General features: G+C 39.0%; 2 protein-coding genes across 4 annotated transcripts; one reads left to right on the plus strand and one right to left on the minus strand.

The window, feature by feature from the left end:
* Nucleotides 1–3,984: 3,984 nt before the first annotated feature.
* Nucleotides 3,985–8,109, plus strand: LOC306702463 (homeobox protein CHOX-CAD-like). The gene is made up of 3 exons (XM_079168094.1): nucleotides 3,985–4,437; nucleotides 5,601–5,749; nucleotides 6,816–8,109. The coding sequence occupies exons 1-3, from the start codon at nucleotides 4,104–4,106 to the stop codon at nucleotides 6,972–6,974; spliced, it is 642 nt and encodes a 213-aa protein (XP_079024220.1). The 5' UTR covers nucleotides 3,985–4,103; the 3' UTR covers nucleotides 6,975–8,109.
* A 4,520-nt stretch (nucleotides 8,110–12,629) lies between these two features.
* LOC306701718 (uncharacterized protein) lies at nucleotides 12,630–16,367 on the minus strand. Of its 3 annotated transcripts, none has more exons than XM_079167109.1 (6): nucleotides 16,231–16,367; nucleotides 15,127–15,447; nucleotides 14,727–14,984; nucleotides 14,509–14,637; nucleotides 14,164–14,262; nucleotides 12,630–13,312 (listed from the first exon to the last, which is right to left on the minus strand). In XM_079167109.1, exons 1-6 carry the CDS (start codon nucleotides 16,277–16,279, stop codon nucleotides 13,128–13,130), a joined length of 1,041 nt encoding a protein of 346 aa, XP_079023235.1. In that variant the 5' UTR covers nucleotides 16,280–16,367; the 3' UTR covers nucleotides 12,630–13,127. The 3 variants fall into 3 exon arrangements, with proteins under 3 accessions (XP_079023235.1, XP_079023234.1, XP_079023233.1); XM_079167108.1 differs by having other exon boundaries at nucleotides 14,164–14,268; XM_079167107.1 differs by having other exon boundaries at nucleotides 14,164–14,268; nucleotides 14,404–14,637.
* Nucleotides 16,368–16,820: the final 453 nt, after the last annotated feature.

Here is a 16,820-nt window from a genome sequence, read left to right on the forward strand (position 1 = left end):
TCCCTTTCAGCCTCTCTTATTCAAACCCATGCAGACACACACCATGCAAGTACATCTATATTGGCTCTCAGCCTAATTTCTTCCTTTCCCAGGATGTGAGCGTATGGCTTGAAATTCATAACACAGCCCTGCAGCTGACGAAGGTCTTTTCTCTCTTACAAGGGGTGGGGAGGGCCGACGGGGGGAGGGGGGAACAGGGGCCAAATTGGACAGTAAGTTCTCCTCTAATTGTGAGGGTAAATCTAAAAGCCCTGCTAGCAGTAATTAGAGAGCCAGTGAAGCCCCAGTTATTAGATAGGAGGGGAGCAACACCACACAGGACTGTGCCCCCTTAACCAATCTATTTATAACTATGTAATTAACACCTTCTTGCAATAAATCTGCCCAAAATCCACCGCCCCGTGAATCCACTTTTGTACGTTTTAGTGCTTGCAAAGTCAATTAAAATGTTTTCAAGAGATAATAGGTAATAATGCAGCAATAAAACGTCAACATAAGGCAGTGCACACAATCCTTTATCAGCTTGAGATAAGACACACTCTGTCTAAACATCCTGCAGCTGTAACAGGAGACACTGATTGTAAATCTCTACATTTTTAAGAGTACCAAGAAAGATAATTATGTCTAATGTGGCATTTTTTCTATGTTCTATAATTGCACAATATGTTGTCCAATGCAGTGGTTGGTGGAGAAAGAGACCACAGTGGGGTGGCAAAGGCTTTATATTTGGCAGCTGTGCTTGTTTATTCATGCAGCTTGACAAAGTCGCAAACCACACAATAAACTGGACTCTGAAAAATTCTGCAACAACAATACCCAGCCTAGTCAGCCTATCAGAGCAGCTAAAGAACGGTTTCTCTCACTGTTGATCTGGGTTGTTTCCATCACTGGAGTTCAACTAGTGCTACCTGTCAAGCAGGTGTGAGCGGAGCACCAGGACAAGGGCCCAAAAGGTCTCAATGCAGGCAGACAGCAACAGGGATTTCATTAACAAACATATTAGCAGGAATGGGGCAAGGAAAAGTGCAGGCAGACAGGCAGATACCATTCGGTGTATGTAAAGGGTTTCTGAGTAAAAGAGCTAAGGTGCAAAGGTGCAGATCGACAATGAGAATCTGGCGAAGAATGAGTTGAAAAGAACTGGTTAAATATCTGTAGGGCTGAGGGGGGTTAGAAGCAGGAAACACTGGGCCTGAGGAGACCTTGAGCTGAACCCAATACAGCTCTGATAGATGAAGATGGATGAAGTCCTTCAATGACTGATCTGGAGTCAGATCAGTCGTAAATTGTACGGATATATAGTAGTAGTCAGAGGCCCTTAAAGACTTGATTCAGATTTTGTTCAGGCACAGAACTGAAAAACCAGAAAACACTGAGAATGTTCTAATACACAACAACAAGAACAACAACAATCATCACCATCATCACATTTCAAGATATCGCCTCTCAAAAAAAAATTCAAGCAGCAAGACAGGAGAAACTCAATTAAGAGCTTAAACAATTAGTTTAATAAGTTAATAACCTGCCAATAGAATAGAAAATTATTTGGCAACTATTTTGATAATAGTAATTTTAAAAGCAAAAATATCGTTCCCTTGTTTTTCTCCAATGCGATGCTTTGTTCCGTGTCTTTGTCTAATGTAAGAACAAACTGACTAACTTTGGGGTTTTGACTGTTGTCAGACACAAAAAGAAATCTGAGGACTTAAGAAAATTATAGATAAGTTATGATGTGTATTTGTACTGTAGATTTTGTTTCACTCAATTACATACAGAACATCATGAGAGAGATTAAAAGTCCAGCAGGAGAAATTAGAGAAACTGAAGACGTCCTGGTGACCTTTGTGTGTGAGACACTGAGCATGTGATCACAACGTCTGGCTCAGGACCTTTGTTGCATGTCATTCCTCTCTTTGACTCTCATTTCCTGTCAGCTCTGCATACTGTCTAATAAAATGCAGGAAAGAAATACATACTTTCAAAAAAGAGAAAAAAGGGGACCAAAGCACTAGTTAAGTACACATGTCTCACTCTATCATCTGAGTGGTCGGGTTGCATTCAGACTACACAGAATATGATTCAACTTTAACCATTTTCTCTATCTTTTTTAAAAGATTCACTAGAAATGTATCATGTTTTTGTTCATCAACAACAGTAACCTGATGCAGTCCTGCACCACAGTCGTTACTAAAACCAAAGTTTGTATGATGTTTTATCGTTAATGAGGCGGTATTTGACACTCTATAATCAAATATACTGAAACTGTGGTGGTGAGATGTGATACTTCGTAAACTAATCAACTTGTATTGGCCGCTTGTTGACTTGTTACTTCATTCGATTGTTTAGTTGATCATGATAAATGATAAATGATGATGGTGATTCTTGTACAAATCATTCTATGTTTTCAATGTTTCTCTGTCACTGTGAAGCACAATCGTAAAGACATGCTGTAGGTGTTTTTAGCACTTGATAAGTACTGTTTGCAGGCTTTTTTTGGGCTGTAATAGGTCTCAGAGGAAGCTTACTGTGGAAGAAAGCTCTGGGTGTGTCTGCGTACCTACAGCAGCTCTCATTTTAACACATGTGAACTTTTAGAATGGGTGAAAAGAGGCTACAAGCCTCCTATTAGTTCCTCCTCGATGCACTTCAGTGTCAGGACGACTACAAAGAGACCAGCAGGAACATTGTTTATGCTCCACTGTTTAAACTGGATACATATACATACATTCCCTACTGTAACCCGTCATTTAGATAAATATTAAAGATGCATACGGCCTGAAAAGAGCTCATGGGTCTCACAATTAAACTAAACCTCCTCTGAGTGTCTGAATTAAGTTTTGGGATCACTTAAAACCTAAGAGTCCAGTTTGTACATCAACACATGCTCTAATGTTTATTCTGTAAGTGATAAAACCACGTTTCTTTGTTTTATAGCCAAGTTGGCTATGATCTATTGTATTTCAATCTTTTTGTGATGTGTCTGGTGTTGCACTTTTCTCCCCATTAACATGCGCCTGCTTCATGGAACAGCTGATATCTGTTACAGCTTATATTGACTCCTCTGACCAAGATATGAATAGTTTATGAATGCTTGGTAGACTCCGATGCAGAAGGACCCACAGACAAGCTCAACATGTGGAATAGACAATGTACTTTATGCCATGATATCTTGAGTACATCAACTAAATGTGGAAAACAAGGATCATATGGAAACTGCAGGACTTCAGACCTGGTAAATGACTTGGCAATTTTCAGTATTTTGCTGCCCTCATGGGGCTGTTTTAAGTTGTTTCAAGTTTAAGGTAGACATAAAGCTACCACTGATGAAAATGAGTTTATACTCTACTATTACACAAATGCACCTGTTGGATTTCTAAAAGCTGGTTGTCATGTTTTAGTTGTGTATATGTATTAATTACTGTTTCTACCTGACAGTGTAGAAGGAAGCATTACAACCTTAATGTTCTATTTATATAGAATTTAAAAGTTATATAAAATGATACATGTTCACATTTCTTTGCATAAGTGTGGCAATTTGGACTCATGAACTCAGTATTTAAATCCTGGCTACTGCCCCACTGACCTGCCTAATGAATACTTTTACATTTCTTATTGCTACTAATACTTAGGTACTTTTACTTTGGTGAGATTATGACCATGTTTCACATGGTGGTTCAACGTCTGATAAACTTCTACCACCACTGAGCCAACTTTCATCTTGATTTACAATCTCTGTGCTGGATATCACATGACACCTTCACGTCTACGTGCGTGCATAGGCACCTTACATGATCGCCTTATCAAAAGTGATCCACCAGGGTAGACTCGGGATATCGGGGTCAATGCCCTCACGTCGCCAAGACAAGCATGCAGGTGGGTCTCAGGCTGAACGTGACGTCATGGTGATACTTTTGAACTCCTCGGCAGTAAATCTATAAAGGTGTGTGTAGTCTTACTGCACAGGTAGCCGGACGTTAGACTGAAGTGAAAACAGAGCGCCAGCGCATGCTGGGAATAAACAAGGAGGCCTAACATGCGCCAGGTAGTTTGATTCTCCAAGGTTTACCTGAGATTTACCCCACCTGTCGGACGAGGACACCGGTATGTACCCCAACTCACAGTCAGCCCGACACCCGGGACAGACACTGTCACTGAACAGTCAGTACTTTCCGCCTCCGTATGACTTCACCAGTTATCATCATGTCCCGGGAGTCGGTGACCCGTCGACAAGTGCCTGGAACTGCGTCTACGCTCCCCGGGAGGAGTACCCGTACAGCTTCCAGGGGTCAAGCCCCAACGCCGGGCAGCTCAGCTTCTCCTCACCGGAGCTGAGCCTCACGCCTAACGCCGCTGGAGGGCCGTACAACTTCATCTCCGGACAGGACCCCTTCAGCTCCAGGAGGAGACCGCATGAACCCATCAGACCGTGCTTCTCAGGTGAGACTTAAGACTTCATACTGGAGACAGCCTTAGAGGTCACTGTAGGCTTATTATAGGCTGCATGGTGCAGTGGCCTCTGCTACATTGTAAATGATAAGATATAACTATACATTTAAAGAATTATAATTTAGTTTTTTAAAAAGTTCTCTGAAGTTGTTTTAACACGCATGTTCTGATCTATCTCGGGACAGATCACAAATTGGATGTTTTAATTTGCTGATAAATTAATCTTAAAAGGAAAAGTGTCTTCTTGATTACACAGTCACATGATGATGACAAGCTGAACCCTGGGAGTTAAGTGGTTGTACAGATTACAGATTTGGTAAAACGCATATTAATAGACAGGAACGATTTCAACATGTACACAGAGTAAAGTCACATTGACTGCACACACACATTCATCAAGCTTTTCGCCTCTCCCTTCCGCCAGCATGGTTTGAGATGTCAATGCAAAGCTAACAGTGGCGGCCGAGAAGTCTGCAAAAATGTCATTCCCCACCCTCTCTGTCCACTGGGTGGGTGCAAAAGGGTGACAACCTGGCTAGATAACACAGGCACTACAGGAAGTCTGCAGATTTCAAACCGAATATCCTCTTAAGGCGAACCCTCGTCCCTTACTCGTGTCTGTGTGTGTGTGTGTGTGTGTGTGTGTGTGTGTGTGTGTGTGTGTGTGTGTGTGTGTGTGTGTGTGTGTGTGTGTGTGTGTGTGTGTGTGTGTGTGTGTGTGTTGGTCTGCCTCAATCGATACTGTCACATGGTCAAGATTTCAGATCAATAACTCTGACTACCCAGTGTGTGTGTGTGTGTGTGTGTGTGTGTGTGTGTGTGTGTCAATGAATAGCTGCCTGTGTAAACACCTATGTAAACACCACTCACAGTGATAAGGAGAACCACTGATGCAATGCAGAGGGGAGTCTTTACATTAGTTATAGTTAGCGTGATTAATAGAGTTAATGAGGCTTTAAGTGGCGCCTGAACTTGAACGTGGCACCAGACGTCTTCAAATTAGTCATCTGTTTGGACACGGCTCACACTGCACGTGACTCACTGGCATTATAATCATGTTTAACACACCTATTTACTTACATTCACTAAGTCAGTCAATCATCCAAACTGGTATTAGTTGTTTTACTAAATCAGGGTTATTTTGTGTGATTCAGGAACAAAGACGCGCACTAAGGACAAGTACAGGGTGGTGTACACTGACCAGCAACGCCTGGAGCTGGAGAAGGAGTTTCAATGCAACCGATATATCACCATGAGGAGGAAGACCGAGCTGTCAATGGCACTGAGCCTCTCTGAGAGACAGGTGAGACTGGAGCAAATTAAAGTTAGACCTAGAAAGGTAAGGGGTAGAGAGAACAGGTTAGAAACAAAGGGGCATTACTGAAAAAGGCAGAAGAGAATGTATAAGATTTCCTTTATTCAACTATGTAACTCTTGCTGAACAGCAGTATCTGTGGCCACAAATTGCAATTACAGGCTATTTGTAAATGCATCAAAATCTAGAGGACATACCAGGCCAAGTAAGGCTGTAGCACCAAAACTTCAGAGGGTACAGAAATGTGTGTGTTTTATCGATTATAAAAACAACTCTTAATTTGTAAGAGAAAAAAATGTTCTAGTTCTTCTTTCAAAAGTTATGTTAAGTTATGTAATCTCGCACATCGCAAGAATCCTGTTGCTGTGCAAGGTAAAGAAAGAGTGCCTTCTTTTCAGGAATGAGATCTAAGGCAGCCACTCGCTTATTTTGGTTGACCCCTCTTGTTTCTTCTTTGTATGTTTCTGTGACTTGAGCAGGTGAAAGTAATGAGGAGTGAGAGTTATGAAAGGAGTAGGCTGAATTGTCTTCATGTGATTTCCATTGTTGATATGTTAGTGATATAAGAAAATAGAAAAATTGCAATTGCTAAAAACACAGTGACGCAGTCCCTTTGGCCCATGCAGTTGTTTGGTGCTGTATTTTTCTTATTGTCAGCTTTAGAACAAACAGCAGAAACCTCTGTAAACTATAATGCTATGTGGCCAACAAAACATCTTGTACAAGTAGTGTTAATGGAGAATCCCTCATTCTCGCTCTCATGATGCTATTGTTGTTATTATTGTTTTTTCCCACCTACCCACTCTGCTTGTCGAGTCCACAGTTAGAGTGCAACAAAGTTATTCTGAGAACAAAGGAAGTACTTAAGCAGAAGTAGGTGGGGCAGGTTGATAGAAAATTGTCAACTGAAGATATCACACGTAATTACAGGCAAAGGGTCAAAGGAAAGCAAACATAGAACAGATAATGCATCACTGCTATTTCTGATCATACCTTATAACCATCATATTGGAGCACACACTTAATAAATGTGTTTCTGACGTTGATATCTCAGGTGAAGATTTGGTTTCAGAACAGACGTGCCAAAGAGAGGAAGATAAACCGCAAGAAGCTGCAGCATTCCCAGCAGGCCTCCACAACAACACCCACCCCACCAGCGCTGGGTGGACCCGCTGACAACATTTTGTCTGACACTATACCAGAGGAATACTAGAGACTGACACAGTGTGAAATATGTACATAGCTTTATTTTTGTTTTTATAACTTTTCCACACAATGAATGAAGATGATTCCCGTCAACACGATGTTATAATGCTGCACCTCCTGCTTTCACAATTACAAGCACTACACATGTCTGTTGCATTGATCATCTCTGGTGGGCATTCGCCAATCGCAGGACTTCAGTGTGTTTATATGGATCATTTTCAGCACCAAGATACTGATTTTAAGGACAAAGACTCGCTGCATAACGTGTCACTTGTGAAACTTGAGTGTCTTCTTTTGGTTAAAGCCACACTAAAAAAAGCATTTCACAAGTTCTTCTTTCTTTAACTTAAACAGGATGTTGAAATTTGTCTGAAACCTTGATGGATGAAAGTGGCAATGCATTTGACCATCTATAGTCAAGAATCTGTGTTTGCATTTTGTCAAGAAATAAAAAGAGGAAGTACAATGATGCTAATACATCTCTTTTTTAGAATTTGAATTTACAGGAAATCGAGAGAGAGTAACAAAGGAAAACAACTTAATTTACCATGAGAATAGATCATTCAAAATACAAACTATTAGGTTTTAGTGAGGGAGGATGGCAGCTGTGTTTTTGGTGTAATGGAAATTGTGAATGAACAGAAATGTTTGTTTTGTTTTTTAAAGAAATAAAAGCAGCATGATCTTGATATCAAAACACAAATGTCATTATTTGGCATTGAACAGGTGTATAATAAGACATAAAGAAACATTTGGTAACACACTTTTTTGCTACAACATTGTGATAACAGCAAGGAACTGAGAGCAAGCGTGTTTAAAAATGGCTGTGGAATATCATACGCAGACAGCAGTGTTTAGCCACATCCTGAAAAACAGCTGCTACATGACTCATGGTCCACTGACGTTGTAACGGTAAATGCAGACATTCAGCTTCGTCGGAGAACTTTAAATCAAAAATGTCACTGCGTATCCAGTCTTTTGGGACATACATTTTGTATGAAATGTTAAAGTATGTACTACTTTGTACATGTTAACACACGTTCACATTGTTCCTGTTAAAGGAAGGAAAAGTGGTTAATGTAAAAATGTAAATTTGGTACTGACAGAGTTGGCAAAGGATTGCAAAAATGTTCTTTTCAAAATAAACCACTGTACCACCAACGTTGTGCAACTCATGTATTTGTAAATCAGTGTGTGCAATGAGAGAATTCCCCTGTTTTCAAGTTTACGTTGGTTGTGCTGCAATATAAAGCATGCACATATATGTTTATCTATCAGGTTTGTATTTTCATTAGCACAAAGCATCTGCTTTCAATTGTCTGAAACATTTCAACAGAGAAAAGCTTCTTGATAAGATCATGCTGCCAATGAGGAAGTGAACCAATGGTGCACAGCCTTGCCTGACCACATAATTACTTAATACAGACATTACAGCTCCGGCTCCACTAGCTGCATGTCGACGTGTCCTTAAGCTAGACACTTAACCCCAAAATTGCTCCCGTAGCTGTGCCTACGGTGTAGAAGTGTGATATAATCTGAATTGTAAGTCGCTTTGGATAAAAGCGTCTGCTAAATGACTGTAATGTAATACATGTAATTCATGAAATCATGACGTGAGATGACTTACGTTTTGGACCATGATTTTATATTGAATCATATATTAATATCGGCCACATTACAGAATGATTTTCACAGAAACCTTTAAATTACATTTACACTGCGCCACAGTAAATAGCTGTACTGTACAAATACTGTACAAATAATGAATAAATACTGAAACAATTTTGAATCAAAAAAATTCTCTTAAGTATAAAATCATAAGTCACTGTAGGATATCTTTGATCAAAAACAAAAACTGACATGCTCAAAATTGAAGAACTGGCACCAACAACCAGTCTTGGTTTTATGATTAGATACATTTGGCATGTCTGGGTAACATCACATGAATGTGTCATGACAATGACTAAATCACCTGGTTTTTATGAGGAAAAAAATAAATGTTTAATTGTGGTCCAACCAAACCTATAAAGGATTACGGTGCAACAGTTGAATCTCTTTGGATTTCCTGGTATACACATGTTAAAAGGCTAACAGCTGCAACAATACTGGACATTTTGGTACCCACACAATTATTGTTTTGAACAAAGTAGCAACATGATTCTGGATTGTTGGAGCACCTTTATAACACTCCTCCTGTGTTGTCAATCATTTGCTCACCAGAGTACGTCGGTCAGAGGGTTGAACTAAAAAAAAAGATCTCAGGTGGTTGTTTAAGGACACTATAACTATCATGAACCATAAACACCAATTTTATGGCTCTGTGAATCATCTGAATGGTTGTCAACTTTTAACCTCAAGCTATCAAACCAAATCAATCGTGAAACCTAACCTCACTCTTTGATTAAATGCACAGCAACAGCTAAAATACAAATACATATCAAATACATATACAAATATATACATATTTGCCCATGGCACAGAAATGGCTGTACATATATACATATATATATATATGTGTGAATTTTATGTATACATGTATGTATACATAAAATTCACACATATATATATATATATGTGTGAATTTTATGTATACATGTATGTATACATGTGTGTGTGTGTGTGTGTGTGTGTGTGTGTGTGTTTTATATATTTCACCTAAAACCTACAAAGCTTAACTAAGTTAGACTAATTTAGCATAACTTTTAAAATCACACTGTAAAAGGTTATTCTAAGCAAAGAGGTCCTTCCCGTGTTTCAGAAAATGATATTAAGCTGTGAAAAGAAGAGTGCACTTCTAATCTATATTTATTTCAGCCCTCATTTAGTGCCACACTTGTGTGGTCGATCACACCCTCCTATGGATGGTAGCATGTGAACACTGTGGTTAACTTATGATGATCTGTGAATTCACATTCTCATTAGCTCGTGCTGAGAAATGTGTGCAGAATACACTGAGCACTCAATACTTAAAAACTTTAATTTCCTTGTGCATGATTGTCTTTGTGGTTGGAAATGCTCCCCCAGTGCCAGTGAATGCAGCATAAGGGGTAGTGTTGGTGAACGGAGCCCCAAACCTAATCAGTTCTCTAATCGTTTTTCATTTTGAAGGTTAACATGCTGCTGTTTTGCCACTGTTCTTTTGCTGTTCTTTTGCTTGTTATTCTTTTGAGTCATATGTAGTGTAGACTGCACAATTTCTCACCCAGAGTTTTCCATATCTCATGGTTAAAAACCTCTTGAACCCTAAGCCTATTTTTAGGCCTCTGCTCGAAAATTGCTTACCCATACTCAAGAGAGTGTACATCTCTAACTACAAGGTCTATTTGAATAATTTTTTTTATTTTTGATAACAGAAACACTTGTGAGATCTGTTCAGATGGGTAAATATTGTGTAAATGTTACTGGTTAATAGTAAATGAAGATGGCACACAGCTCAAATAGAAAATTGTCAAGTTCGCCTGAAAAAAAAGCAATTTTATTGTTAATATATATTTTTTTATGAGGCCCTGTCTAGCCTAAAAACTCTCCCAAATCATAGCAAAACAGGTCAGGAGTCTCTAAAAAATGGTTGGCTTTGATAGAGTAAAGAATAAATATATTTAGAGAGTTTTCAGTACAGAGAATTTAGGCGAGGTCATCATTTTGGAACCAGGTGTTCCAGCTGTTCCATTGTACTTTCATATACTATATAACTATTTATTTCACTTGTTTTATCAATAATATTCTTCAAACATCCAAATCCAGCAGTTTGGCATCATTTTGAGAGCCAGAATCCTCTCTAAGGCTGTAAACCATGGATGATTCTCATCTGAACTCCAGTCTTCATGTGTGTGTTGGGAGCTCAGACAGCCTATGATTTCTCTATTTTCAAGATTGAATCCATTTTGGACACGTCATGGTCTCAGCAGTGCGGGGATAGAAGCTTGGTTTTGATTGACAGAGTCGTTAGCCCCTAAACATTGAAGAAACGCCTTCCAAGCCCATTCGCCCAAAGCTTGCCCCCCTTCCCCCGGGTCCCACATGTTAGTCTAACCCCCCTTTCTCTAGTCAACACATCAGAGGGACGGAGGACAAGCATAGTAACTTAGCAAGTTAGCTTTGAACGGATTACCGGAACGTTTTCTTCATGATTCGTCCCAAAGTAAGGAACTTTCACGGTTGTTCTGCTGCTGAGTGGCTTGGTGTTGTGGTGCTTGTTGGCTTGTATCTCTGTAATGCAGTTAGACGTATTGGTCGGCCATGCTAGTCGTTAGCGCCGTGTTTGTAGCCTTCTCCGAAGTGCTAAGCTCCCCGACTCATGGCCAGAAATATGTGATATTGTGTACAATCTTCTTAGTTAGTTAGCGTAATAGTTTATAATGGTGTTTGCTGTGTGTAAAATGGTTTAGATGATTAAGTTAAGGAGACTTTTTTCGATAATTTCTTTATGAACTTTGATTTCTACGACGCTCTCTTCGATTAAATATCTCGCTCTGAACCCCAAATGGGGCTCGCTCGGGTTCACGAGCTAACGCAAGAGTTTTCACTAAACCTGCACTAAGGGGCCTTAATTAAATTCGCCAGTTTTGCTTAGTTTATATTGGACAGGACATGTTTGAGGATTTTAGGTTGTGTTATGGCTTTAGAGTTTTTATATAAGCCTTTTAAGATTGTAATAAATAATAAAGTTTATTCCCGTTATTGAAGTTATTTTCATTTTGCCATTCATATAATTTCCACCTACCGACCCTGCACATTTGATTATTTCAATAAAATCTTTCGTTTGTATTGGAAACACATTTGTCTTGTGTCAGTGACGAATCTACCAATTTTCAAAGCAATAACGAAGGTTCTTCAGACGGTATTTCGTGGGGTGCAATTCCCTAGCTGGCTTAACTTTTATTTATTTTGTTCTTATTGTCCTTGCCACATCTGTTTAAGCCCATAATATTGTCTTTTGTGATTAGAGCACTTTCAGGCAGAATGCCTCTTTTAAGATCTGAAGTTTGTATTTGTACTTTCTCTATCAATAAATACGTTTGAATCTGAAAAGTTCAGAGTTACCCTGTTGAATGTGCTCTGCGTTTTACCCTCCATCCCCTTTTCACCTGCCCATGGCACAAAAATGGCTGTAAATTACATATTGATCTAGTCCTTCATTACATGAGGTTATATTTCATTCCAGGCAAATGGCTGTATTTGTTTTCAAATCATGAACCTTCTTGAAAGTTAACCGACTGGTTTGTATTAGATCATGAAAAATAAGCAGCAATGTGCTCACCTGACTAAACTGGAAGCCACACAGACAGAGGAAACATGTAGAACATATAGAAACTTGATGGTGTTAAAAGATAAACGCATTGAATGCTCAGGATGACAAGTTGAACAAGTTGCTCACACTAGATTTGTCCCTCTCAGTAAAGGAGAAAAAGGGGATGTTCTTATTGTAAACACTAAGGAACTGCATGTACTGTGGTTAAATATTAACTGAACCAAATGTAATAAGATTGTCTTCATAGTCACCCCAGTAACTGACAAACGAAGTTTGTCAACCTGAAAGAAGCAGAAGTGTTAACACCATGGAAATGTGTGGTTACTGCGAACTTCCTGAGAGCCATTTCTCTATAAACCTAACTTATGGCAGGAAGGCCAAAGAAAGATCACACGGTCTAATTTGACATTACACAGCACCAAACGTTTAATGAATCCACACTACACATGCATGATTGTACTAGTTTACACTCCGGCCCTCAACTAATCCATCCACATCTGTTTCATAAATACAGTTCAATCCCAGTAAATGCAAACTTTGACATCAGGTGAGTAATACAATGACATTGTTGTTTTTCAAATTCATACATTATTGCAAGTTTACAGGGTTTTAACAATGAAATGAAGGTAAATATGCTCACAAATTAGAAACAAGTAAAAAGTAGGTACAATATAATCTAAAGACAATTATATTACAGGGAAATGTAATGTAATAGGAATATTTTAAAACATATTTTCTGAAGAAAAAATTGTAGAAGACAACAGTGAAAGTGCTAGAAAAATAGAAAAATCTATGAGCGATATGAGATGTTTTCCAACTGGAAATCACATTAAGGTGAAAAGCCTTTTGGCCTCTTGACTTACATCTCCTCCATCTGCCTTCAGTGGTGCAGTCTTTGAACTCTGTGAATCACTGTCCTTTACGGACCTTGGCGTACACACACTCATCTTCTGCTGGTCGAACAGACTGTCGAGGTCGCTCTGAAAACATGACTTCGCCGTACTCCACCTCCGTCCCCGCTCGCTGCTGCACCTGCCTCCCCGGTCGCTGCATGATCTTGACATCAGCATAGGTCAATTCCTGGTCATCGTCTTCTGCAGAGTGAAAGGAAAGAGTGGCACAAATATATATATTTAATGCTGAGATATCAGAATCAGAATCAGCTTTGTTGGCCATGCATGTGTGCGCATACATGGAATTTGACTCCGGTTACACATTACTCTCATCGTACATACACACACATGAAATATATACAATAAACAAGAGAAATATAAAAACAAGGACATTAAAGACAACAACAAGTAGAACAGAGAAACTAAGCATAAACATTTAACGTTTAAATACTATGTACAGTATAAATATATATCTAAGAATATATATGAGCATAAAGAACAACAATGGACAATGGATTTGGGATATTAGTGCAGAAGGTGATAATAGTGCAAGTAGTGCAAATGAAGATGCAATATGTCTGATATACTCAGTACTCAAGTACTGTACTGAAGTACACATTTCAGGTACTTGTACTTTACTGGAATCTTTCTACTTCTGCTTTCTACTACTTCATTCAATCAAATACAACAATAAAATCCTGCTTTTACATTCATGCATAATAATCTATTGGTATAACATACATTTTTCTGTATTGAGTACTTTTACCGTTAATACTTTAAGTACATTCTCCAGATTATTCTCACATAATTTTAAGTAACATTTTCAGTACTTGTAAAAGAGTTTAATTTGTTCCTATGTAGTATTAAAACTAAAGGATCTGAATACTTACTCCACCACGGTCTGTTTGTGCAGTGGACTGTTAACAACAAGTTGACATTTTGGTTGTTTGTCACAATTGTCTCATCAAATTTTCGGCGAGAAAGTGAATAAGTATATTGCCCGATGGGTCATTGCAGTGATGAGTTGAGGAAATGGAAGTTTTATTTTGTACCTTTAGGTTCGTTCTTTTTCTTCTGAGAACAGACGACAGCTACCCCGACCATTAACAGAAGTACAAGTGCAGCCAGTACACAACCCATTATTGTCAAGCCTGTTACTGTAACAAAAGACACAAGAGACACACAGATCTTTAAGTTAGCAAACATTACATGTGTTTTTGTGGAGAATGGCAAACAAAGATAATGGAAATGACTTAAATGAATTCACTGCAGCAGAGTTAGTTTTCACTTACTAATAGTGTCCCATGAGGCCCCACTGGAGGAGTTAGTCACAGTTGTATTGGGGGATGTGATATTATTGTAGGGGTTAATTGACACTGTGATGCCAGACTCCTTACCAGCAGGGGAGGTTTCTGTGGTTGTGGGGGAAGCTGTTGTTGGCTCAATACACAGGGTATTATTGGCTGCAAACACCCACTGTGATATGTGCGTCCCATTGGGTGTGGTGCAGTTAATGAATTTAAAGCCTGTGGGACAGACAGAGATCAATGACTGATGTTCAGCTAATCATGAGTATCATTTACATCAGACTTTATCTACACATGCTCTCACTCACCACAGTTAGATATCTGCTCTTCTTTAAAGACACTATTGACGTTATTCCTGACCGAGCAGACCAGTTTTCCTTTGACGTGTTGTTTCAGAGTGATGCTGTTTGTCTCAGTGTTTCCAGAGAGGAGCTCAGAGTCTGTCAGAGTGTGATCATCCAGAGTCCAGCTGTACTGAGGACTCTCCGCTCCCTCAGAGGAGCAGGACACCTTCATCTCTCCCTGGGACAGACACTCAGAGACCAGCAGGACAGAGGACACAGGAGCTGAAGGAAACACACTCAGATGACTTTTCATATTGACATAATCTTCATCACTCTGTAGAGTTTCTCATACAGAGCAGTCCAGACATGGATACAGATATACAGCACGTAGAATATGAGATGCATGTAATAAATAGTTATTTACCTTGAATGGTCAACTGTAGAGCCCTGTCCTTTGATACAGTTCCCTCTGAATCAAAGGTTTTAAGTGTATATTCACCATCATCAGTCCTGCTCAGTTTATTGATCCTAAATGTTCCATCACTGGGAGTAAAGAATGATCTGTTTTCTATCAGATTAGACACAATGATATTCCTTCTCCCATCCAGTATTAATGTTGTTTTGTTCGACCATTGGTATCTATGTATTTCTGAGGCTTTGTTCATCAGCTGGAGGACCACAGTTCCTCCCAGAGCTCCGTAACACTGAGCTCCGTTCTGTCTGCCATCACAGTTGGTTTCCACACCTGAACATTTTGGAACAAAAACATGAAAGTGTTTTAGGCACATGAGAATCTAAAGCAACAATAGTGGGTTTGGAGCAGCTGTCTCTTATCAGACAACATTATGCAAGCAGGCGTTTATTGATTGCTGAGTGTTAAACATGACCGATGACTTCAAAACCGTTTATGTTCAGCTAACAGAGGTATTTTACTGTAATACATTTTCTCATATTGTAGTTAACCACATCCAGTTATTAACAACGCATGCTGTGTTTTTTACAGCACTTTATTTTAAACTATAGTGGAGATCAAATCTTTTGAAGGTATACCAAATCATATTTCAGGCTACATTTGGTGAAAATGTATAAAATGATTCATACGACATTGAGAATAGTGTCCGTTGTTATAAAATAACAACATAGTTTATGTTTAGCATGATATAATATGACGTGGTATATGTCATACAGTGTTTTATCTTAAACTTTCAAGTGACTTTAAGAGAAAAATCAGGATCACGTTTAGAGATGAAGTCATTTAATAGATTAATATTTAGAAACATTGCACAATAACGTGGGATTGATCTCCGGATTTGCTTTCGTTCTTAGAAATAACTCGATTTTTCAAAAGCTACTGAACCTCAGAAGAGCTCAAATACTACATTTAAACAGTAGACTCTTATATATTAGTTGATCAATAAAGGTGGTATTTCCTCAGAACCAACAGGTGTCTCATCCTGCAGTATTTGACCTGCACCACTGAGGAGAATGTCTAAACCCACGACTCGGTGTTAAAAGTGAAACAGCTCACCGTGAGAGACTCCGAGTAGCATCACTAACAGTCCAACCACAGCCTTCATGTCTCCTCAGTGTTCAGCCTCCGTTGACCCAGTCAGCAGCATACACACAAACTGTTCTACTTTTCCCCCAAAAGCAAACACATCTGAACAAACCTTTCACCGACCAGAGCGTTGTTGTATTCATCTTTTAATAGGCAGAGAAGAGAAAAGGAAGTGATATGGGTTTCACTTCCCCTTTTAGCCTCCAACCACATGACCTCTGTAGGCGATGGACGGAGTGGAAGAGAGGGAAACATTCCTCCTTCCTGCTGAAAGAGGATTTGAGAATGTAGCTGGAATTTGTCATCCCTCCTTCTCATCGTTTCCAATAAAAGTAGTGTTTGATACATCCTGTCAGTTATCTCTTAACGAATGATTACAAGTTAAATTTAACCAAACGTTGTCTGAACCGCTCAAACTGCCTCCATCACAGAAACTAATTAATAATCTGAATTTAAAATATAGTTTGGTGTATGTAAAGTTTTCAGATTACAATTTAAAAATTATTCTAAATTACAAAGAAATGTGTATAAAGTTACATGAAAAATCATATTTCTGTGTA

This window comes from Pholis gunnellus, assembly GCF_910591455.1.
Source record: "Pholis gunnellus genome assembly, chromosome: 10".
Classification (NCBI taxonomy): domain Eukaryota; kingdom Metazoa; phylum Chordata; class Actinopteri; order Perciformes; family Pholidae; genus Pholis; species Pholis gunnellus.

Bases quoted from the DNA above. Each gene is read 5' to 3' on its own strand.
- LOC306702463 (XM_079168094.1), top strand. From the start codon at position 4,104: ATGTACCCCAACTCACAGTCAGCCCGACACCCGGGACAGACACTGTCA. The intron at 4,438-5,600 runs GTGAGACTTAAG...TGTGTGATTCAG, and splicing joins CATCAGACCGTGCTTCTCAG to GAACAAAGACGCGCACTAAG. The intron at 5,750-6,815 runs GTGAGACTGGAG...TTGATATCTCAG, and splicing joins TGAGCCTCTCTGAGAGACAG to GTGAAGATTTGGTTTCAGAA.
- LOC306701718 (XM_079167107.1), bottom strand. From the start codon at position 16,279: ATGAAGGCTGTGGTTGGACTGTTAGTGATGCTACTCGGAGTCTCTCAC. The intron at 15,448-16,230 runs GTGAGCTGTTTC...CAAAATGTTCAG, and splicing joins GCTACTCGGAGTCTCTCACG to GTGTGGAAACCAACTGTGAT. The intron at 14,269-14,403 runs GTAAGTGAAAAC...CTTTTGTTACAG, and splicing joins GGCCTCATGGGACACTATTA to TAACAGGCTTGACAATAATG.